Raw genomic sequence first — 25,948 nt, 5'->3', positions numbered from 1 at the left:
TACAATTGTTCCAAGAATCCTTTACTTTTCGGTTTAAGGTTGAAACCGAAGGTATCAGTTTGTTTCAGAAATTGAACCGTAATTTTGTTCGGTTCTGTTAGCAAACAGACATTCGACTGACACGTTTCAGAAATTAATACATGTTTTGGAAAAGTTACGAAAGATATATACTGTTTTCGTTTTATGTTAAGTAATTGCGAATATGGTGTTACAATTTCCAATATTTTCTATAATACTTCCGGGAGAATATATTAATGAAAAATAAAAAAATAGGATCGTTTTTCGTTTCTGTTTGGTTTCGGTTACCAGTTTGAAACGGGTTCATATTACAAACCGAAACTGCTACTTACGATTCTTCGGTAAATCCAGCTCCACTAGCAATCCGTTCACCATATCCTGGTTCTGCACCTATATATACATATGTATAAATGGTGTCTCAAAAGTCCCTGATATAAGGTAATTCTGTTATTAACAGAGTTACAATAAAATGTAAGAGGAAAAACCGTCTACAGCTATGATGTTTTCAATCTAAAGTAAAGGAAGTTATCAAATTTGACGAGCTGTTTCGATTATACTCATACGCCCAATGTTAAATGAAAACGATACTTTGCCATTTGCCTACACACACAACTCAAATGAATGAAGTTACTGTTTGAAATGGTGATTGACCATTGACATGTTAGCGTGAAAGACTAACTTCATTCAATTATCTTACGAGTGCAAACTATATATTCTCTCTCTCTCTCTCTCTCTCTCTCTCTCTCTCTCTCTCTATATATATATATATATATATATATATATATATATATATATATATATATATATATATATATATCCGTTAATGATTATGAAGCCAAACACTCTTTGAAGCTTTCTGGCACCCACTGGAAAACGTGAAGTATATTAATATTTATTTGCATATATTGTTATTTTAGACTGTTCCCATAATGCCCATCTACTTCGATTTTACAAAATTTGAGAAATAAATTTTACTTTTTATTTTGTGGTCAATTTGAAGGCATTTTGATATACTTCCATTAAGAATCCCATATACATCATATTACGAATCAATCATTATGGAACAATTTCATGTGTTACAGGCAGCAGTGGTACCACTCTTTGAAAGTTTCATTTACAACTTTTTTCCTTTTTCTTTTTTAATTGATTGTGTGAGTAATGGAGCATTCAGTATAAAGGTACAACAAGATTTTCTCTCTCTCTCTCTCTCTCTCTCTCTCTCTCTCTCTGTGTGTGTGTGTGTGTTTCCGGCGTAAGAGTGTGTATACTACCAGGTATACTTCCGTGTGTATATATGCTAGTGTGTGTGTGTGGCGATGGTATATGAAGTATTAATTGGGATCGCATAGTGGAACTTATCGATATTAGTACGTACATACGTGCGGCCGTTACTTCACACGATAACTTTGGATGAATGCGAATTTTTTAGTTCTGCTTTTTGCAATAAATAAGTAGAGTGATTCCTCTGGAGAGAGTTCGTTAATGGAGGTGATTTGCCAACTGGAAGTGGTACAAATGGGTAATTTCCGATTGTAACGTTGATCACTATAGAGCGGAAATGATAATAAATAGTAAGAAGCAGTTTTCGGCAATCGATAAAGGGTATCCAGGATAACTTTCAGCCTCTTCCTTAAGATATTGGTAAAACCGGAAGAGAGAGAAATTAACCTAACTATGATTTCTGGCTTCAAATTAATCTACATAGTGAGATAGGAAGAAGCTGTTTTAGGATTGAATATAGCGTTGCGGGAATAAATATCGTCTTCTCTCTTAAACTTCTAATCCAGTCAGAAGTAGCAAAACTCAAATACTTCCCATTTTAGTGTTGATTACAACAGATTAAAACGGTACTAAATAGCAAGAAGAGGATTCCTGAAATCAATTAAGTGTCCAAAAAATATGTTCTGTCTCGTCTCTAATCTTTCTACTAAAACTCGAAGTGGTAGAAATCAATCGCTTCCGGTTATATGATTGAGCGTTATAGAATGGATAGCGAGTTTTTTTTTTTTTTTTTTTTAGGTAATTCATTAAGTGCTCCAAGAGTATATTCCATCTCGGCAGTAATCCCTCTGCTCAAATCGGAAGTGAAATAAATATACTAGAACTTCTGGTTCCAGAACCACTACAGAAAATATAACATGATCCTCTTTAAGATTGTTATTATTAGGATCACGTAGTGGAACTTGTAATATCGTAATGTTAGTACGTACGTACATACATACGTCCGTTACTTCGAATCGTAACATTTGAAAGGATGCTAATTTTCTTTTTTTTTTCCTATGTGTAGATAGTGTGATTTTCTCGAGAGAGTTCATTAATAGGGATGATTCGACAAACAAAATGGTAGAAATGAGTTATTTCAGGTTTTAGCGTTGATCAATATAAAACAAAAACGGTAATGGATAGCAAAAAGCTGTTCTCGGCAATCGATTATACGTTTCAAGAGAATCTCTCATCTTATTCTTAACATTCTAGTAGAACTGGAAATGGTAGAAATGAGCCATTTCCGGTTTTAGCATTCATTACTATAGAGCAAAAACGATAATAGATAACGAGATGTTTTCGGCAATCAATTAAACTTTTCAAGAATAACCTTCTTCACATTTAACAAGGTAGTAAATTCTGAAAATAACAGAATTAAGCCATTTCCAATTTCAACGTTGTTCACTATACAGCAAAAGCAGTATTAGATAGTAAGAAGCAGTTTCCAGGGATCTATATAGCGTTTCAAGGACAACCTTCATCTTCACCCTAACACTCTAGTAAAACCGGAAGTGGTATAACATGAACCGCTTCCGGTTTTAACGTTGATCACTATAGAGCGAAAACGATAATATATAGTAAGAAGCAGTTTTCGGCAATCGATAAAGCGTTCCAGGAGTAACTTTCATCTTCGTACTTAACACCCTAGTAAAAAGGAAGTGTAGAAATCACCTATAATTACCGGTTTCAATTTAATTTACATTGAGCATAAACTATAAGTTATAGGGAGAAGCAGTTTTATGAAGTCAATTTAACGTTGTGGGAACAGGTAAGTTATCTATCCTAAACTCCAAACCGGAAGTAGCAAAACCCAACTACTTCCGGTTTTAGTGTTGATCGCAATAGATTAGAAAAGATAACAGATAAGGAGAAGTGGTTTTCTATAATCATTTAGTGTCCCAAGAATATGTTATATCTCGACTCCAGGGGAGGATCCAAGGGGGGAGATCGGGGCGATCGCCCCCCCCAGAAGAGGTAACTTTCTTATTTTATATAAGTAGTAGGCCCCCCGTTATGTCCAGCCGAGCCAGAAAAAATTTTTGTGACGTCATAGGTCAAAGGTAAATGACCTTGGCCCGGGGTCAATGACCTAGGGGTACATAGGACCACCCCCTCTAAATTTTGGAAGGGGAACCATGGCCCACCCCCTAAATTTTGGCAGGGGTACATAAGACCACCCCCCTTAAATTTTGGAAATTGCCAAATCTAAAAATTTGGTGTGGTAGCCTAGGACCATAGTATGTACCTCTATCAGTATTGGGTGTCTATGTCGTTCCCTTTCATGGGTAAAAAATTGCCAAAAATTCAAATTTCGGGGGTTTTTGACCTAATTTATCCCCTTTGATGAGGTATTATTACCCTATATAGTTATATGGGCGTATACAGGGGTTCATTACCTTTCATAACATATGGGTATATTAATGCACGCCTTGAAAAATTTGGGAGGGGTACCTTGGCCCACCCCTTAAATTTTGGAAATTGACCAAATTAAACATTGGGTATTATAGTACAGGACCCTAATATGTATCACTATAAATTTGGGCGGTCCACCTCGTTCCCTTCTAGGGGTACAAAATTGCCAAAATATAAACGTAAGCAATACGTTGTACCACGTGTTTGGTTTTTGGTCGATTTTATCCCCTTTGATGAGGTGTTATTATCCTATATAGTTATATGGGCGTATACAGGGGTTCATTACCTTTCATAACATATGGGTATATTAATGCACCCCTTGAAAAATTTGGGAGGGGTACCTTGGCCCACCGCTTAAATTTTGGAAATTGACCAATTTAAACATTGGGTATTATAGTACAGGACCCTAATATGTATCATGATAAATTTGGGCGGTCCACCTCGTTTCCTTCTAGGGGTACAAAATTGCCAAAATATAAACGTAAGCAAAACGTTATACCACGTGTTTGGGTTTTGGTCGATTTTATCCCCTTTGATGAGGTGCTATTATCCTATATAGTTATATGGTCATGTATAGGGGTCCATTACCTTTCATAAGATATGGGTACATGTGTGCACTCCTTTAAAAATTTGTGAGGAGTACCTTGGCCCACCCCTTAAATTTTAGAAATTGCTCATTTTATATATTTGGTATTATAGTACTGGCCCCTAACATGTATTATGATAAATTTGGGTAGTTCACCTCGTTCCTTTTAGGGGTACGAAATTGCCAAATTTTAGTACAACCACGTGTTTGTTTTGGCTCAATTTATCCCCCTTGGATGAGGTCCTATTACCTTATATGATTATATGGTTATGTATATTGGTCCATTCCCTATTATAAGACATGGGTATATTGATGCACCCTTTAAAAATTTGGGAGGGGTACCTTGGCTCACCTCTTTATTTTGGAAATTGCCCAATTTAAACATTTGGTATAATAGTATAAGACCCTAATATATATTACTATAAATTTGGGTGGTCCATCTCGTTCCCTTTCATGGGTACGAAATTGCCAAATTTTAGTACAACCAAGTGTTTCGTTTTTGACCTAATGTATTCCCTTGGATGATGTCCTATTACCTAATATGATTATATGGTCTTGTATAGAGTCCATTTTCTATCATAAGACATAGGTACATTGATGCACCCCGGGAGGTGTACCATAGCCAATCCCTTAAATTTTGGAAATTTTTCAATTTAAGCATTCGCTATCATAGTACATGACCTCAATATGTATCATGATAAATTTGGGTGGTCCACCTTGTTCCCTTTCATGACTAAAAAAAATGCCAAAATATAAACATAAGCAATATGTTGTATCACGTTTTTGGTTTTTGGCCCAATTTATCCCGTTTGATGCGGTCTTATTACCGTATATGTTTATATGGTCATATATATAGGTTCATTTCATATCATAAGACATGAGTACATTGATGCACCCTTTAAAATTTGGGAGGGGTATCTTGACTCATCCACTCAGTTTTAGAAATTGTTTAATATAAGCATTTGGTATCTTCGTACAGGTCTTCAATATGTACCACTACAAATTTGGATGGTCCACATCGTTCCCTTTCATGGGTAAAGAACTACCAAAAATCAAATTTCGGAGGTTATTGACTCCTATTTAGCACGTTATATGGTTTATTACCTCCATATGTTTATGTTCTCTTTTAAATTTGGGAATTATAAAATAACATAATTTGGTAAACGTTTTCTAGGACCCATTGGTTTTTCTCTTATGGCCAAATATTCAAAATTTAAAGGTTATTAAGCGGCTTTATTATTAAATGAGTACAGGATTTATTACTTTTTCATAAGACACAGGTGTATTTGTGTACCAATCTTAAATTTTGGGAGGGGTACATTTCTTATTGTCATATCAATAATTGGTAATTGTTCTTTGGGTAAATCATTATGATCACGTGATCAGTTATTGACCTATGATGGGATTAGGAGTCCAGGACATTGGTACATTTAAACTTTGTAGGATAATTTGAGAATGCGTCATTGGTATTGATTATTACAGCCAAATATAAACGTAAGCAATACGATGTACCACGTGATTGACCTTGATGAGGTAGTGTACAGGGATACATAGCTAACCTTATTGAATCTTATGACTCATAGTCTTAAGTGAATACATGCTACAACACTGGCAAAGTTATTGTTGATGTAATTTGATTGGTTGATCACTATCTTTCGTGCAATCTGATTGGCTGATCACTATCTTTCGTGCAATCTGATTGGCTGATCACTATCTTTCGTGCAATCTGATTGGTTGCTGATTTTCAAATCTTTGCTGCATTCAGTTTTAAGTTTTGTTTAACATTTAAAAATCTTGGTTTCGTTCAACATTTTGGACTCACTGATAAATATGATCAAAACCGTTTATTTGTTAATCGAAAAGTTAAAAACCGGATAAAGTTTGACGGTTAACCGTGAAACGTAAAATTTTTTTAGTTTGAAAATTTTTTGTTTGAAAGTTTTTGTTTGAAAACTCTTGTTTCAAATTTGTATTTGAATTTTTTTGTTTCAGAATTTTGCTTGAAATTTGTTTCAAATTTTTTTGTTTGAAAATTTTTTGTTTGAAATTTTTTGTTGCAAAATTTTGTTTGAAATTTTTTTGTTTAAAATTTTTTGTTCGAAATTTTTGTTTTGAAATTTTTCGTTTCCAAATTTTTTTGTTTAAAATTTTTTTGTTTCGATTTTTTTTCGTTTCAAAATTTTGTTTGAATTTTTCGTTTCCAAATTTTTTCGTTTCAAAAATTTTGTTTCAAAGTTTGGTTTGACATTTTTAAAAGTTTGTGCACTCATTAGTAAAGAACCTGAACTGTTTAGAACAAAAACCTCTGGCAACATTGTGGTGCTATAGTACACGTCAGAACATGGGGTTGTACTTGAAATGAAAAAACACAATTCATTAAAATGGATCATTTTATTACACTCCACATACATCCATACCGGATATATGATCTGGATATTGTCGATACAATGTATTTTGAACTTCTTGCACTAGTTTGTCTTTAGCATATAATTTTAATTCCAATTGAAGTCTTTTAAGGTCTATTGCAATATCAATTGGTGGAAACTCAATGTCCATTTGATCACAAATAAACGGTTTATCAATACAGGTATGCACCCACGAACGATGTTGACAACCATCACAATATCTAGATACATGTTGTACAATATGCATAACACATTTTTTAAAATAGTACTTTTTCAGGAATATACTTGTTTTGTTGCACACTTCCACTGCATGTTTAACACACTGAAATACGCTGATGAATTTGTTCCATTCAGTTTCCGTTAGATACACCATGTTGCGGGGGACATGAAATGTACTCTTTTTACATAACAGCACCATCTTCTCTTCGAGGACTGTACGCATCACCACTTCATGATTTGAGCCTAATGATTTGACTATGGTCACATTTAGCTCATCATGAAAATAATCGTTCATTTGGTCGATTCGTGAACATAATATTTGCCATTCTTCACAGGTCAGTTGTACACCAAATTGTTCTGCTTTGCCCAATCGAATTACTGGTTCAAATGTTCTAGCACTGATACCAATCATCACATGTTTTGTTTGAAATATATTTATTGGATAATAGCTTGCGAAGATGAACTCTTTATCGTTAGAAGTACACATCTTTCCTCCTGATAAGCACTTGCTCAAATGATTTCGTGGGATGACAGTGTATTGGTTGATTTATAGAACTACGGCTGACGTCATTGGAAAGAAATGTGCTGACGATTGAATTCATGGTTTCATCACAGTCGCTGACGTCATGCTGACCAACCAAATTCATACAACTATGTCTGACGTCAAAGAAATGTGCTGACATTTGAATTCATGGTTTCATCACAGTTACTGACGTCATGCTGACCAACCAAATTCATACAACTATGTCTGACGTCAAAGGAATGTGCTGACGTTTGAATTCATGATTTCATCACAATTGCTGACGAATCTGGCTGTGTACTAAATTCAAATTGATGACTTCGACCCAAGAGTCTTTTATAACATAAAGATACAGATCCAGTATTTAAGAAACGCAGCACTTCTTCTTGTTTTGATGCTTCCATGGGTAAATATCTTGTTGGTAAAATTATATTCTTATCATTTTCAAGCTTCACTACGATTCTTAATCCAAACTTTGTAGGGATCGTTTGGCTAGCTAAGATTCTATAAGGTACATTTCTTGTAAATCAGTAATCTTGGTAAATGATTTCATCACATCACGTGTGTTTAGAAACTGTAGACAAGTAGCCATGATGATGTTATCATGAATACTAACTCGAACGATACTTATATATGATGCAAAACTGATGACGTTGCAACATCATGTTCTGACGTGTACTATTGCACCACAATGTTGCCAGAGGTTTTTGTTCTAAACAGTTCAGGTTCTTTACTAATGAGTGCACAAACTTTTAAAAATGTCAAACCAAACTTTGAAACAAAATTTTTGAAACGAAAAAATTTGGAAACGAAAAATTCAAACAAAATTTTGAAACGAAAAAAATTCGAAACAAAAAAATTTTAAACAAAATTCTGAAACAAAAAAATTCAAACACAAATTTGAAACAAGAGTTTTCAAACAAAAACTTTCAAACAAAAAATTTTCAAACTAAAAAAATTTTACGTTTCACGGTTAACCGTCAAACTTTATCCGGTTTTTAACTATTCGATTAACAAATAAACGGTTTTGATCATATTTATCAGTGAGTCCAAAATGTTGAACGAAACCAAGATTTTTAAATGTTAAACAAAACTTAAAACTGAATGCAGCAAAGATTTGAAAATCAGCAACCAATCAGATTGCACGAAAGATAGTGATCAGCCAATCAGATTGCACGAAAGATAGTGATCAGCCAATCAGATTGCACGAAAGATAGTGATCAACCAATCAAATTACATCAACAATAACTTTGCCAGTGTTGTAGCATGTATTCACTTAAGACTATGAGTCATAAGATTCAATAAGGTTAGCTATGTATCCCTGTACACTACCTCATCAAGGTCAATCACGTGGTACATCGTATTGCTTACGTTTATATTTGGCTGTAATAATCAATACCAATGACGCATTCTCAAATTATCCTACAAAGTTTAAATGTACCAATGTCCTGGACTCCTAATCCCATCATAGGTCAATAACTGATCACGTGATCATAATGATTTACCCAAAGAACAATTACCAATTATTGATATGACAATAAGAAATGTACCTCCTCCCAAAATTTAAGATTGGTACACAAATACACCTGTGTCTTATGAAAAAGTAATAAATCCTGTACTTATTCAATAATAAAGCCGGTCAATAACCTTTAAATTTTGAATATTTGGTCATAAGAGGAACACCAATGGGTCCTAGAAAACGTTTACCAAATTATGTTATTTGATAATTCCCAAATTTAAAAGGGAACATAAAATATAAAGGTAATAAACCATATAACGTGCTAAATAGGTGTCAATAACCTCCGAAATTTGATTTTTTGGTAGTTCTTTACCCATGAAAGGGAACGATGTGGACCATCCAAATTTATAGTGGTACATATTGAAGTCCTGTACTGTGATACCAAATACTTATATTAAACAATTTCTAAAACCGAGTGGATGAGCCAAGATACCCCTCCCAAATTTTTAAAGGGTGCGTCAATGTACCCATGTCTTATGATAGGAAATGAACCCATATACATGACCATATAACCATATAAGGTAATAGAACCTCATGAAAGGGGAGAAATTGGGCCAAAAACCAAACACATGGTACAACATATTGCTTATGTTTATATTTTAGCAATTTTTACCCATGAAAGGGAACAAGATGGACCACCCAAATTTATCATGATACATGTTGAGGCATGTACTATGATACCGAATGCTCAAATTGGAAAATTTCCAAAATTTAAGGGTTTGGCCATGGTACCCCTTCCAAAAAATTTAAAGGGTGCATCAATGTACCCATGTCTTATAATAGGAATTGGACCAATATATACATGACCATATAACCATATAAGGTAATAGGACCTCATCCAAGGGGATAAATTGAGCCAAAACCAAACACGTGGTTGTACTAAAATTTGGCAATTGTGTACCCATGAAAGGGAATGAGGTGGACCACCAAAATTTATAGTAATTTATATTAGGGTCCTATACTATAATACCAAACATATAAAAGGGACAATTTCCAAAATTAAAGGGGTGGGTCAAAGTACCCTCCCGGGTGCACAAATGTACCTATGTCTTATGATAGGGAATGAATCCCCATACGTGACCATATAACGTATAAGGTAATAGGACCTCATCCAATGGAATAGATTAGGAAAAAAACGAAACACGTGGTACAACGTATTGCTTACGTTTATATTTTGGCAATTTTGTACCCCTCAAAGGGAACGAAGTTACAGTAATATACATTAGGGTCCTATACCATTATACCAAATGTTTAAATTGGGCAATTTCCAAAATTAAAGGGTGGTCCAAGGTACCCCTCCTGGGGGTGCATTAATATACCCATGTCTTATGAAAGGTAATGAACCCCTGTATACACCCATATAACGATATAGGATAATAACACCTCATCAAAGGTGATAAATTAGGTCAAAAGACCAAACACGTGGTTGTACTAAAAAATTTGGCAATTGTGTACCCATGAAAGGGAACGAGGTGGACCACCCAAATTTATAGTGATACATACTAGGGCTCTATACTATTATACCAAATGTTTAAATTGGGCAATTTCTAAAATTGAAGGGGTGGACCAAGGTACCCCTCCCGGGGTGCACCAATATACCCATGTCTTATGAAAGGTAATATACTCCTGTATACGCTCATATAAACATATAAGGTAATAAAACCTCATCCAAGGGGATAAATTAGGTCAAAACCAAACACGTGGTACTACGTATTGCTTACGTTTATATTTTGGCAATTTGGTACCCCTAAAAGCCCAGATAGCAGAAACAGCTTGCCACAAGCATGATATAAGCTTGTCGTGACAAGGATATAAGCTTGTCCCAAGCTTGTTACGACAAGTCTGTAAGCGTATATCAAGGCTGATTCAAGCGACGAAGTTGACAGGCGACAAGCATATTGTAGGCTTATACTGTAAGATTGTTTCAAGGTTGTCAGCTCAAGCTTATTGCAAACTTGTTACATAAAGCATGCTACAGGCTTGTTACCTCAAGTTTATTTCAAACTTGATACGTAATGCTTGCTCCAGGCTCGTTACCTCAAGTCTATTTCTAACTTGATACATAATGCTTGCTACAGGCTTGTTACCTCAAGTTTATCTCAAACTTGGTACATAATGCTTGCTACAGACTTGTTACCTCAAGTTTATTTCAAACTTGGTACATAATGCTTGCTACAGGCTTGTTACCTCAAGTTTATCTCAAACTTGGTACATAATGCTTGCTACAGGCTTGTTACCTCAAGTTTATCTCAAACTTGATACATAATGCTTGCTACAGGCTTGTTACCTCAAGTTTATCTCAAACTTGGTACATAATGCTTGCTACAGGATTGTCACCTCAAGCTTATTTCAAGCTGTCCACTTCAAGTTTAGCACATGCTTAATATGTCTCGTTTATTGCAAGCTTCTCTGTAAAGCTTGATACAAATTTATTTCTGCACGTGAGAAAATCATTCATCTGCTTGGCGACATGTATAATGTTTGATGTGAAGGTTAGTATAATGTTCAATGTGTAAGTTACATAAATGATGGTGTGTATGCTTTTGCCATCTGAGGTGTTTAGATATTGCCATCACTTTATTGGCATTATTTTAAATATATATAGGGGAAACCATACCATACTTACTATTAATAGTAAACATAGTAGTAAGCTATGGTTTCTGCAATGTTTTTAAAAGAATGCCAATAAAGTGGTGGCAATATCCAAACACCCTCAGATGGCAAAAGAACACACACCATCATTTATGTAACTTACACACTGAACATTATACTAACCTTCACATCAAACATTATACATGACGCCAACCAGATGAATCATTTTCTCACGTGCAGAAACAAATCTGTATCAAGGTTGACACTACTGGGCCTCACATCAAACCTTATACAAAATGAAATCAACCTCATATAGACAATAATCCTGCAAAAATAAACGTAAAGGTGACGACGAAAGAACTGTTAAACCCACATAAGCAATGTTCTGAAAAAGAATAGTTGTGTTCGGTCAAAATGAAAGCAAAATAATGTATACTTTCACAATCTGTATTATGCTTCTTTCCTTCGTCCATTATGCGTCTTTGCAGCACGAGGTTCAGGTTTATTTCTGTTGAGTAACATTATTGAAATATCATGTTAAATTATAAATCCATGTCTCACACAACATTGGTGTTGAATATATACCCCATACTCCAGTCTATTGAGATTAGTATCTTATCTCAACATAGAAAGCAACACTTTTCCTGAGTTCCTTGGTGAATATACTATGCGACCTGACAGATCAGCATCCAATTAGTTTACCATTAACCACAGTTTGATGTTGAAGCTGAGCGTCCCGTTTCAGCACGAAGTTTTACATGAGACACTGACCTGTAGAATCCGAACAGTAATGCGTTCAGTGTTTGTAAGGTCTTCCACTGGGAATCGACCACGACCCTAGGCGCACCAAAGACGTACACCACTAGACAAACGTCAAGGGCTAAGCAAACTTTTAAATTATCAGATTTCAGGAAAGAAAGAAATATAAATTAAATCCTAGAACCACTGCTACACAGGGTGCGAAATACTGAGGATGGCCATTCCCATACTTCAAAATTTTGGAAGAAAATTCATCCTCAATAATTTACTGGAGAGATAAGGTGACATCGACACTGTCAGAAGTATACAAACTATTTACAATAAATCTGTGCAGTTAGTGGACAACCTAGTGGATAAGCATTATCCCTAACCTTACATATATCAATAATTTTGGATGTTCAATATATGAAATCTTCATTTCAAAACTTTCCAGTGCATTTTTTTTTACTTATTTATTTACTCCTATCTCTCCCCGATCATAACTGTTATGATTTCGCATCCTGCTGCTACATAATTGAAATAAATTATCCCTACATTCTACGCAATAACTGATATAAGGTTCCATGAAAACAATCAGCTTGTATTACAATGTTATTTATTGAACTTATTTACATATTTTGTATTATTTCTAACTTATTTCCTTAATTGGGTTCCTCAACTTCAACGGTGTGACCTTCCACTACAGGTTTTGAATTTCTTCGTTCTCTGCAAAATAACGATCATAAATACGTACTGAAAAACATGTAATTGATTGCACAGTTAAAAGAAAACATTCATATTGTTTACCTTATAAATACGCTCTCATTAAAATACATTATTATTCTTTGAAGTAAGTGCCACACAAGGCAACAGAGTCTGGCACTCGTTTTTCAGATCTGGTGATCCATGGCTTGGAAGCACTCCAAATATGATCTCTATAGCATTACGGTAGAATTTTTTATAGTGAATTAATATTCCCTAATCGAGCTCACCTATTCAGATGTTAGATTTGTAGTGTGACACTTCTTATTCAAAGTGTCTTGACTATGTCAAATACAATATAATTCATCTTCCCATACTGAAAATTAATAAAGTAATTTTAAACACTACTATACACAAACATTACCCAAACACTCTTTCGGTTTAGCGGCATCCCTTATATTCTACATTTTACGTTTTACAGCCTTATTTGATTAAATTTTGACGATCACTCATAAGAAACACTTGAAAGGAAAGAATCGCGTTTGTTACAATTACAACATACTCTCCCACAGTCTGATATTAAGTCGTCTCGGGATCGCACGAATCTGTCTGGGTCATACAGGGTCAGGGATCTGACTACTTCGGGATCACGAGTCACGAAGTATGTTACTCGTTTCATCACTGGTACCACTGCATGGTATTTATTCACTTTACCTATTTCAATGTTCTAGTGCCAGTAAATTTTCAGTAAAGTTTTTTTTTTTTAATTTACTAGCTGAAAATGTGCATTGTTCTGTGAGAGCATCAATTGAGATAAATCCAGAAAATGTCATATTGACTCACTCGGTACTGTTGTATAAGCACGGCGTTACGAAAAACAAACGAAGTAATCACTGATATAAGAAATCACTGAGAGATGGAAGAACAAATATTTACTTATTTCTGTAATTTTCTCTCCATGCCTTGTATGAAATGCAATCTGATCTCACGATTCACAGGAAAGATAGGTCATAAGTGTGTGAACCTATATACCTTGTATTCTTCACGGAGCAACATAAATGGCAGATGATGACCTACAAGGCGTTATCCTGCGTCACGTACAACAGAACGCATGGGAAAGTGTAGAATTTACTAAAGTAGGCACCGTGTACACGGACAACTTCGTACCATTTTGCAACGAGTTTGGAACATACCTTAGAGGTTCAATGAAATATTTCTCTTTAAAAATAAAAAATAAAAAAGTTACTGGTGACTAACACGTAAAGAGGTGTTAAGCAACAATTCACTGGAATTATTTGTGACAGTAAAACAAACAGATTTTAATCCTGAGCCTTACAGCGGAGGAATACATCTTTGCAACGTTTCATTCTTTCAAAACACAAGAATCACTGATAGGAAGACATGCATATTGCCTTCATCATACATATCAAATGAAGAAGGGATGACTCATTACCGTAAATGTAACACTAAGTTTATTTGACCCATATTCATGGAACGTCGTGTCGGAGTCATTAGCGTCGTTTCACAATTCATTATAGAGAAGTAATAAATACTCCTGCGACCTATCGACCTAGTTCTTTATATCCCATCTTTGAAAGCAGAAACATTTCTCAGTGTACATGGCACAAGGCAGGAAAATCACTTCATTTACTTCAATCCAGTCAAATTCTGAATGCATTTTAAGACCTATGTCTCCCTTTTTATTTTCCTGTTAATTTGTTGTTGAGTGTTTACGCATACGCATACTTTGGCGTGCTCTATCCTATTGAAATCTTTTTGTCTTTGGGGGAAAAAAACTACTCATACTTTTTTAATTTTTTTTTATTACTGCCACTGCTGAATGAAGTCTTTATCTTGTGGATAAAACATTAACCTTTATTTCTTGTTCAATTTTAGTGTTGATTACTTCTTTTTCATACTGAATGAAGTCTTATCTTCCCGAAAACTCGGGAATGTCTTTGTAAGAGAGAAATGTGCATTTACTATTATTTTGTCTTTTAACAAAATTTTCTAACTGCTGAAGTCTTTATCTTCTAGGAAAAAAAATCTGTTTCTTGATTGGTCTTAATGTTATTTTACTTCTTTTCTATCTCCTGAATGAAACCGTATCTTCTGAGAAGGAAAAAAAAAACTACAATACCATCTGTATCTTAATTAATTATAGTACTTTATTGCTTGTTGCTATACTAAACGAAATAATCTTATCGTCTGGAAGATACTGCAATTGCATATTTCTCCATTACAATAGCATTGCAGAGTTTTCCAGAATGTAAGATGGTTTCATTTAGTATAGAAAAGAAGTAATTAACTCTAATCAATCAAGAAAGAGGGTGGTATTGTAGTTTTTCTCTCATGAGATGAGTTCGTTCAGTAGATAGAAAAGATGTAAAATAACACTAAAATTAGTCAAGAAAAAAATAGGTTAGTTGCTTTCTGTTTTTCATGCAGCAGGTAGGAAATGTTTTTAGAAGGCAAATATAACAGTAAGTGCCTATCTCTCTATTACTCTGACATCGCAGTTTTCAAAAAATGAAATTTCCTGCAGTATAGAAAACAAGTAATCAACACCAAAATTAATCAAGGAATAAAAGTTATTCTTAAAAAAAAAAAAAAAAAAAAAAGATTTCATTCAGCAGATAGGAGTAATCAAAAAATAAAATTAACAGAGGTACTTTCTTCCAGAAGACAAGAAAATAGAAATGTAAACAGTAATGAATCTCGATTTTAGTTAAAATTTCCATTCTCCGAGGAAAGTAACAGGCAAGTTGCTAAATTATAAGGGATAATAAAATAATAAATACATACAAGGTAAACATTTCATCTCATTTCACTGTGTACTAATACATGAGTGCGTAAAAATGAACTCATCTCGCTATATAAAATACAAAGACCTAAGTGATTGAGTGACCGACAGATCTTTGCAGAGGCCAAATCGCTTAAGATAGACAAGTTAAATATGGACAGTACATGGGATTTGTTACGTAGGATACCACTAAGGAAGGATTTTTGCAAACTCGACAGGAAGGGGAGGAAAATAATTGTGGGACGTATTTTTAAAATATGACCATATCTCCGAATTCCTTAAGGTTACAGACTTGAAATTTGATATTCGGATGTCTCATTTCAAATAATTTGACATATTTAAGCGGTTTTTGATATTTTAGTACAAAGGAAAAAAAAGAAAAAAAAGGTGAGAAAGAAAAGGAGTGAGGATTACAATTATTATAAAATGTCGAAATCTCTGAATTTATGAAGGTTTGAAACATGAAATTTGGTATTTTCATATTATTTAAAATAAGTAGATAAGAATTTAAGCGCTTTTGAAATATGCCTCGGAGGTAAGAAAGGGGGGTGGAAAGAAAATGGATGGGGATTATAATTATTATAGTAAAGTATTTAATCCCTTAAGGTGAGAGATTTGAAGTTCAGTATTTCCATTTCTCATTTAAAATACTTTGCCACGTGTTTCGGCCCTTTTTTTCTTTTTTGACATGCTAGTAAAAAGGGAAAGAAACGATCTGGAGAGGAGAAAAAAAAGGTGGGGATTACAATTATTCTAATAAAATGTCGATATCTCTAAATCTTTTAAGATTTGAAATATGGAAGTAACTTCTCATTTAAAATTATTACAAAAGCGTTTTATGATACATATCCTAAAAGGAAGAAAAAGGGAAGGATTACAATTATTATAATAAGATGTTCATATCTTGGGGTCCGGGAAAGTAAGAGGCATTGAAACGCTGTAAATCTCTTTTTCCTCCAAATCCACAGAATTCTATGCATATGATATTGATCTAGTGACCTATAGATGTGAGAAATGTAGTGAATACAAAACGTATATGTAGAGAAGAACGCGTCCATGGACTAAGTTGCAGATCCCTAGCTTATTTAGTGATGGTAAGAACTTTCCGATCTCTCTCGTGATTGTAAGGAAAATAGGTAAAACTATACTTACCTACGCAGTAGTCTAGGCTCCGCCTGCTGCAGCCAAACACCCAACACTTCCTTCACCGTTTCTTCTGTTGCGACGGTGTACATCTTACGAACAGCAGCTGAAAAGAAAAACTGTCATTTGAAATAAATTTCCCTCTTAAATAGCTTTACGGAATTATGGTATGGTTTCTAAACATGGATACCTAGAGCTGAAACTAATTCCTATATTATTTTTCAAGTCACCTAAGCTAGGCCCCTATTTTGTGATTTTTATGTAAGGGTACTATAGAAAGTTATCTTCCACCACACTTTTGGTATATTATATAATGGAAAAGTTACATTTTTCGATACAAGTGTAACAAGACTTTCTTCCGGTGCCCTTAGTGGTGATATGGTTTTGAGTCAACGTTTAAAGTCACCTTAAATAACACTACAAAACACATTAGGTTTTGGCTACCTTCGTTGTCACGAAAAATTGAAAGATGAAGACGACAGAAAGACGAAAGTTTGACTATTCGCCGTCTTGAAAGCCTGCAACTTTTCTCTTTTTATACTGGAATTATGGTAACTTCGAAAGCTATGTTCTTCTAGTGTTTTATCTGCGTTCCAGTGTTAGACAAAGAGCTCTGAAATTTTGCACCTTTAAAATATCGGCAGGGGAGACAGTTTGGCATACTATGTAATACTACCAGACTAACAGTGTTGCCAACCCAACAAAGTTATAATCGTGTGGTAGACAGTATCAAATTTACAGGCATACACGAAATGTCTGGTGCAAAATTATACTTCACAGTAGTGATTCCTACACTGTACTTCAATTTAAATTCGTTGACACTATTGACTTTATTTAGCCCTGGAATCATTCCTACCTTGGAATTTTATTTGGTTTTAGATTTTCCGTACACCTTACAAATTCTTTTGAATGCTTTTCAAAGCAAAGATTTGTTTAAATATGTACTTTGCCAGTAAAGCTTTGTTTACAACAGAGTGTTGGATCAGTTATTGAATTTCCTATACATTCTACACAGATGTTATATTCACCCAGTAAGGGTGAACACATTTACATATTTTACTACTTGACAGTAAAAGAATCCTAAAGTACTCAAAGCATACTTTATTCATGAATAATTACTTCTGATTGCTTGGGACATACTAATATGAGAACACACGTCCAGTACGAGAGAAGTAAGACTTAATAATTAGCAAACTGGAATTTTGTATGGTTACTAGCATAAATAAATAAATGAAGTTAAATATTTCAGTACAACTTTTCAAATCAACTTACTGTTGATCTTATTGTACATTTGGTTGGACCCAAAGGTGTGCTTTTTTGCTTCATGATCCTTGGTTTCCTGCCAGAGTAGGAGAATTCCATTGCGAGTTTGTCGCACAAAGTTCTTCTGATTGCATTGTGAGCGAAACCTTTTAAAATCCTTACCACCAATTGACAGTAATACTTTTACCTGAAATAAAGGAAAGTATTTAGATCTAATGCATGCTGAAATCAAAAAGAAAAACAATATATATAAGGGTCCGTATTGTTATGTTTTTCTACTAGTGGAAAAAAAAAACAAAGCATGAATGAAACTAGATTAATTTTTAGAAACCGTAATGTGAAGTGTGAAAAAAAAAGGCGTGGGGTTCTGAGTTTCACGGAAGGCCGTATCAAATGGGCTACGTGACTAACAAAAACTGTTTGCCTGGGATTTATTTGGTAACTTTCAGCTTTATATCGGAATAGCGGTTATTTAAAAGGACCATTGTCCGTTTGAATTAGAAAAAAATACTATATATATATATATATATATATATATGTGTGTGTGTGTGTGTTTGTGTGTGTGTATGTATATGGAAATTACATACACTTCCAAAAGTAACAAGTAACAGTGGGTTAATCAGTGCTGCCAACAAGTAGTGTCAGAAAATAGCTAAATGACGCACAAAAACTAGCTAAAAATGGCTCAACTTACCTTAACTTATAGGTAACAGAATTTAGGAATAAAGAAACTAAATATTTGGTACTTTAAGTCTACTAGTTTACAAAGATGTTCTAATATTATTTATCTTTTGATATCCTCAAATCAAACAGTTTCACAATACAATTTGTTCCTTCATTGACTAGAAGTAATAAAATCTCTTGAATTATTTTCAACTTCTAATGCTGGGTATGGCTTGATAACACTATTGATCTATCACAAAAATATATACATGCACATGCACGCATCTCAACAAGAAAAACTCCACCCAAACTAAAAATACACTAGAAACTAATCAAACAAATTGATTATGGAGAAACCAGATCCAGGAATCCCAATTTACCGTGACGGATAGGTGAGACTGATAAAAGATATCTAATTTACTGTGAAAATGTAAGTGCTGTTGTAAACAAAAGAATTAGAAAAATACCAAGATAAACTACTTTTTTTAGGTTTTTCATATTTTCTAAAAAAAATTGACTGCAAAAGATTTAATTGCCGCCTAAATGACTATATTAGCAAGTATGAATGGCAAGTTGACCAAAATTATAGTCCATAGCTAATGCACATGATAATGGCTAAATTGGCAAAAATGGAGTTGATGCTAACATTTAGTCAAAAGAGAGATGTTCCAAAAAGACGTAAATTAAAAGATATAACAAAGATTTGAAACCTGCTTCATAACTTGTACAGGTTTGATAGGATACTTACATATTTCTTTCCGAAGTTAGGTTCTTCAAGCTTTCTCTCAAATGTTTGAAAATCATTCAACGTTCGCAGAGGCAGAAGGCCAAAAAGTTCGGATTCTTCGTTTATGGACTCTGCTTTCACACTCACACCATTACTTAGAAGTGTGTCGACCTTCTTCTCGACGGAAGATACTCTTTCACTAAGGTCAGCTAAAGTAGATTGCATTTGGCCAAATACCATTCTGATATCTGCAATAAATTTTAGGAAATATTGTTTTGAAGGTGTTAATATAACTAGAAAATATATTATTTCACAAACCATTGAAACAATTAAATGTACATTCATGTTCAAAATGATTGTCGCATATCTATAACTGTCTTCTTGTGGAAAATTTTATAGGGAAAGAATTATAAGCACGTAAATTAGAATGAGTAAAACAAATGGACAAGAAAGTTTTATTTTCGTTTTATTGTTCTTATTTACTGCTCTTTTGACATGAAATTTGCCACATACATGTCTTTGCCGATTATGCACATACCAACATTATAAGAAATACAGGGCGAATTCGTTATCAAATTTTATTCCTACAACAACATATTTATAGACATGCGACAATAATTTTGGACATGGGTGTACGTTTGTGGTGGACAAACACCGTGTGCGTAGATTTTCTCAGGGTTCTACCGTTCCCCTCCACTTTCTTCAATCCATTATTTAATTCATTCACATCACCGTCTCCTTTAGGCTGCCCCGCATAACCGTGGGACAAAACTCAAAGATTTTATTTAAATATGAGTTCGCTGTTCATTTAATCAGAAATCTTGGGGGGAAAAGTGGGGAACAATTAGGAAGACGTGTGTAGAAGACCACTATGTTGCAGAATTATGACCAGGTCATTAGAGTATGACGTCATTCATCAGCACTGCGGAAGGAAAGGGTTGATTGCTCAGAGGTAGAACGTTGCCTTTTGGTGCGACGGATCTTTGGTTCAATCTCCGGCCTTATGAGTTTATGATGGACAATATCATATTCGTGAGGGTTTTCCCGTTCTCATGCCACTAATTCCTTCATAATCATTCACTATCATTAGTCATCCGTGTATCTTAACATTAACCCTAGGAAGACTAAACTATAATTGGTCACGTGAAAGACTAATAGGGGTCAATTTGGCTCGTGGTTGTAAATTCCAATTTGAACCCTACTAATGTATTTTAAAGTTATTTAATGACTGCTACTAATAAATGTGAGTTGTAAAATTATTTTAAGACTTGTGAAATTTTATTTTAATAGGAAATATTACAAGTCCCAGTACAGACTACTACCGCATTTGGTTAGCAGACATGAAGTAGCTTGAAATACATTAGCCTGTGTAGACAAGTTACTATACTAAACCTGAGAGTATTACGTTTGCTCAACGTATAAAAGTAGATTATGTTAATTTAGTCATCCATTCAAAGAATAGATAAGTTTACATGATCCTTTCAAAGTAAAACTGTACTCCTCTTAACATTTCTAAGTTGCTAAAAAAATGTACTTAGTCTCCTGCGCTAAAAAAAAAACTACCACAATAATGTGCTTTCTAATAAAACTAAATTTAAGTTTAGATTACAGAAGAAAATACAAAAAATTCAAACGTTGTAAAATTCATTTGTTCGGGCAAAGAGAAAAAGAAAGTGCGGGCAAATTTGACCCACCTTCGTCTTTCTATGGTTAAGGACATAACAGCGGGGTTATGAAGAACGGGACCTACAGCTTAAAGTGAGATCCGAACCACTACTCAGTTTGCACTCGAGAGATATTGTTCTTCATTTGAACTCGAAACCAGAATCCCTTGATAACAAAAGCGATAAATCCACAGACCCATCATCCACGGAGGTCAACTGATAGAAATACGTTGCAGTGATCTTGCATACTTGTGAATATTTTAGGAGCCACTTAAGAACCAAAAGGGAAAGAACTGCAAAATGGAATCACTCTATAGTTATACACATTAAATCAATGGACAATTTTAAAAGACTATATAGTACAGAAGATCTAATTTAGTCAGTCAGAAATATAGGCTTAATTTAATTTGCTAATCAATACAGGAAGTGACTAATAGTTCTGGACCATTCATACTATCTTTCTAAATAAAACTTTTTATTATTATTATTATTAACAACAGTCAAACCTAATGGAAATCTCTGTTTCGTCAATCTACTTTCCAATGTTATAAATTTAGACACTTAATCAGCTTCTGTGGAAAAGTTTTGTTGACCGTCCGCTAGTGTGGCAGCGCACTACAGGCAGTTCGGCGGGAACTCCAAACTTGATAAAATAAAATCACAACTAAAGAGACAAGTTAAAAAAGTATTTTTCACGAATCCAACCCCCACTCAACTTGTGGACTATCATGCCTCCGACAAGGAAAATTCAAGCTTAACCAATGCTGAAGGAGTAGACTGCTGAATAATTTATGATGTAATGGCAAATCATTTGCAGAACTAGTTGACCTATGACCTCTAGTTTGAGCGAGTTGCGTTCATTTCTCGAGGTTGCGACCCTGTTCAATCGAATCATCAGCCTCAAATTACCTTTACTCTTAAAAAAAAGGGGGCAACGGTTACTCCACTTTAATCTAAGGTAAACGTATTAAAAAAAAAAACTGGTGCAAAGCAAACATTCCGGTTTAAGTGAAAAAAAGTTAAAAAAAAAACACGGTTTTGGCCAATCCTGAAAAATAGCGTTATTTCTTTATTACATCCGTTCAGATTGCAAATATTTTTCTGAGATTTTAGATCCAGACTTCATTCACCTGGTAGAAAAAAAAAAGTAAACAAAAGCACTAAAATCAATTAAGAGACAGAAGTTACTGTTTTTAGAGGATAAAAAGATAAAAATGTAAGCAACGAAAAACCTAGTTTTCTTCAAACTTACACCCTCGACTTCTTACCTAACAAACTTCAAACTAATATGCCAACTTATTTTCGCGTAATAATCCATTTATAATTATTATTAATATCTAATAAGTAATTTTTCGAAATTCATCGTTCTTTTACCGTAAACCCAAAAGTCCATACCCGATCGAACCTTTCCTTGCTCTTATTGTAAAGCGATGAAATGAGTGATATCACTTAATCTAAGATTGATGAAGTATACCTTAGAATAAGTAATTGTTACTAAATAAAGTCGGACATAAGTATTTATATTCTTCAATTTTGCCCCCAACCTCCGAATAAATATGGAAGAACATAAGGAACGAAAGATAAGCATGATGCATTCTAAAATGAGTGAAATGTCCAGGCTTGCTTGCTGCATTTAAATATCATCCGTACCGATTCTTGGGGAAGCCACATCAGTTAAAATTTTTAGTGTATCGGTGAAAGCTAAAACAAGAAAGCTTAGGCAATGTATTAATTCAAAGCAGTTTTCTCCTCGATTGTAGAGATAAAACGTAATTTTCATTACTTTAGCGGACGGCTCTCCAAATTTAAATCGATTTTGTTGATTTTTTCACTAGATTTGAGGCACTACTTTACAAACACTTCACGAACCACAGCTGAGCGAGCGGAGGGGATTAGAAGCCCCGTAGGACTCGTTTTTTCCCCTTATCTTTTAAGTTACACACGATTGGCAATGCAGCCATTGTAGACTGTCATTTTCCAAAACTTAACATACAAATACTGTCATTTCGTTCCTTGCTTGTATTCAACCGCCTTCCGCCCTGGCAAATAGCTCCACCATAACATACATACTTTCCTATGTATACTCATTTGCACATACAATTTATTGAGTTTAAAACACTTACATTATCATTTAACTACCTTCATTATTAATATGGGGTTAACTTTAGCAGATGGCTCTACCTAATTAAATAAATTATTTTAATGTGTTTAGACTTAATAAATCGTATCTGTTATATAGAATCCTACGAAATGGAAAATTAAGTATGTTATGGTGGATCTAATTGACAAGGCGGTAGGCAGACGAATACAAGCAAGGAATGAGATGGCAGTAAGTACATATGAAGCTTTGGAAAATGACCGTCTGCAATGGTTGCAATGCCAAACGCGTGTAACTTAAAAAGTAGGGGGAAAAAAAACGAGCCCTGCGGGGCATCTATTCCCCTTCGTTCGCTCAGCTATGCTACGTAAAGTGTTATGTAACGGCATATTTTTTGAACTGGGGGTGGCAATATTTTGCTTAAATTTTGTACTTTCTTGGTATATATTTTGTATTTTTTTTTTTATGGTTTAGGTAGGTTAAGTTAGTTTGGGTTAGTTTAGGTTAGGCTGGGTTAAGATACTTGGGCATTACTCGAGCAGATGGTTCTACCAAATGTTCACACATTGCATTTCCCGGTTCCTTTTTGTAGAATATCCACTAAATGAGAAGCTAGTGCATAAACCACGAACCAACTTGTGCTAGGTGGCCACAAAAAAAAGCACGAATGCCATCTAACCGAGTCAGGGCAGGAGTGTAGCTGGGAGTCCCGAGCGGAGCGAGGGGATGCGTCCGTAGAGAGCAGGCGTGTCAGCGACGAAGGACATGCACATAAACGAGGAAAGTGGAAAAATACATAAAATATCTGCAATAATTTTTACATGGTGATCTTACCTGAATTCGTACTTTCTTCCTATATTTTCTGTTTTTGATGATTTAGGTTAGGTTTGGTTAGTTATGTTAGTAATTACGGTTACGTAACACCAACTCATTTCTCCTGTAAACACGGTGGTTTTACCTGATTTTGGCCCCCAAGTTCCAAAATTCTCTATATGTAACAGTATTATCTCAAATCTAGTGAAAAATGACCATAAAATCGATATAAATATGGTACAGCCGTCTGCTAAAGCAATGCCTTAACAGTTATCAAGTATTCCACCTATAAATTTTTAATATGATAAAGCCGTCTGCTGAAGTTAACGCTCTAATTTTTGTACTGATATTCAGGGGTGCCCGAGGAAAATTTTCTAGGGAGGGGCCCATCTCCATGGTTGCTATATTACGCCTGGTATTTAATATACATGATTTCCTATATTACGTACACATTTTCGTAAGCCAAAGGGGGCCCGGGCCCCACCCCCCTCCCCTTCGGGCGCCTATCCTGATGCTAATTGTCAAGAGCCATCACTGACTTGAAAGAATCCAATGGTTAAATATGGTATACATTATACGGATGAACACACTTAAAAAAAAGAAAACAACATAAAAGGTATAAACATAAAATTCCATCCATATTTGAAAAGTAATACTATCCTAAAAGCGCTCAGCGCACTAGTCTAAAATAAAAATCACCTTTTTATTTTGTAACTAAAACTAAAGTAGGGCTTACTATTACATTTCATACACATAGCTTACCTTTGTTTACCTTTTGGAAGAAACCAAGCGCCAAATCTCAGATTACTCACCAATCCTACAGATGGCTCCATTTGCTAAACAATCGACAAACGTCAAGCGTTTTGAATCAAGCTTGAAATAGGCTTAGTAGAAAGTTGATAAATTCAAGCTTCTTTTCAAGTTAAAAACAAGCTAAAATAAACGTTGATTGTCGCTTGTCGCATTCAAGCTTCTTTTCAAGTTAAAAACAAGCTAAAATAAACGTTGATTGTCGCTTGTCGCATCAACTGTACATTGCTAAGCCAAAATCAAGGGAAAGCGACCCTTGATTTAAGCTTACATGCTATCTGGGAGGGAACGAGGTGGACCATCCAAATTTATCATAATACATATTAGGGTCCTATACTATAATACCAAATGTTTAAGTTGGGCAATTTCCAAAATTTAAGGGGTGGGCCAAGGTACCCCTCCCAAATTTTTCAATGAGTGCATTAATGTACCCATGTCTTATGAAAAGTAATGGACCCCGGTATACGCCCATATAACTATATAGGGTAATAACACCTCATCCAAGGGGATAAATTAGGTCAAAAACCTCCGAAATGTGAATGTTTGGCAATTTTTTACCCATGAAAGGGAACGACATAGACCCCCAATACTGATAGAGGTACATACTGTGGTCCTAGGCTACCATACCAAATTTTTAGATTTGGCAATTTCCAAAATTTAAGGGGGGTGGTCCTATGTACCCCTAGGTCATTGACCCGAGCCAGGGACCATGGGTCCTGAGGCAGGGACCCAGGGGCCAAAAAGTGTCCTAAAGTGACCCCATTACTACTATATATATAAATAAAACCCATCCCAAAATTTGAAGCCTTTAAAAGTAGCAGTATGACAACCCACCGCCCTCCCCAGAAGTCGGTCCTGGATCCGCCCCTGCTCGACTCTAACCTTTATACTAAAAGCAGAAGTGGCATATATGAATCACTTCCGGTTATAAATTGAATGTTATAGATTGGAGAGCTAGAAGGGATTTTATGTAATTCATTAAGTACCCCA

The 25,948-nt window shown here is 34.7% G+C and overlaps 2 protein-coding genes across 3 annotated transcripts in view; one reads left to right on the top strand and one right to left on the bottom strand.

Moving 5' to 3' along the window:
* The window catches only part of LOC145691031 (uncharacterized), a 101,318-nt gene that overhangs the window by 39,204 nt on the left and 36,166 nt on the right, over positions 1 to 25,948 (top strand). The gene's annotated exons all lie outside the window — the stretch shown is intronic.
* LOC145691037 (uncharacterized) lies at positions 12,770 to 24,927 on the bottom strand. The gene is made up of 5 exons (XM_081766627.1): positions 24,911 to 24,927; positions 19,595 to 19,821; positions 18,193 to 18,370; positions 16,930 to 17,026; positions 12,770 to 12,998 (listed from the first exon to the last, which is right to left on the bottom strand). The coding sequence occupies exons 2-5, from the start codon at positions 19,811 to 19,813 to the stop codon at positions 12,935 to 12,937; spliced, it is 558 nt and encodes a 185-aa protein (XP_081622753.1). The 5' UTR covers positions 19,814 to 19,821; positions 24,911 to 24,927; the 3' UTR covers positions 12,770 to 12,934.

This window comes from Thermobia domestica, chromosome 7 (assembly GCF_964235325.1).
Source record: "Thermobia domestica chromosome 7, izTheDome1.hap1.1, whole genome shotgun sequence".
Lineage (NCBI taxonomy): Eukaryota > Metazoa > Arthropoda > Insecta > Zygentoma > Lepismatidae > Thermobia > Thermobia domestica.
Note: the sequence above shows the minus strand (reverse complement) of the source record. Positions and strands in the feature narration are given on the sequence as shown.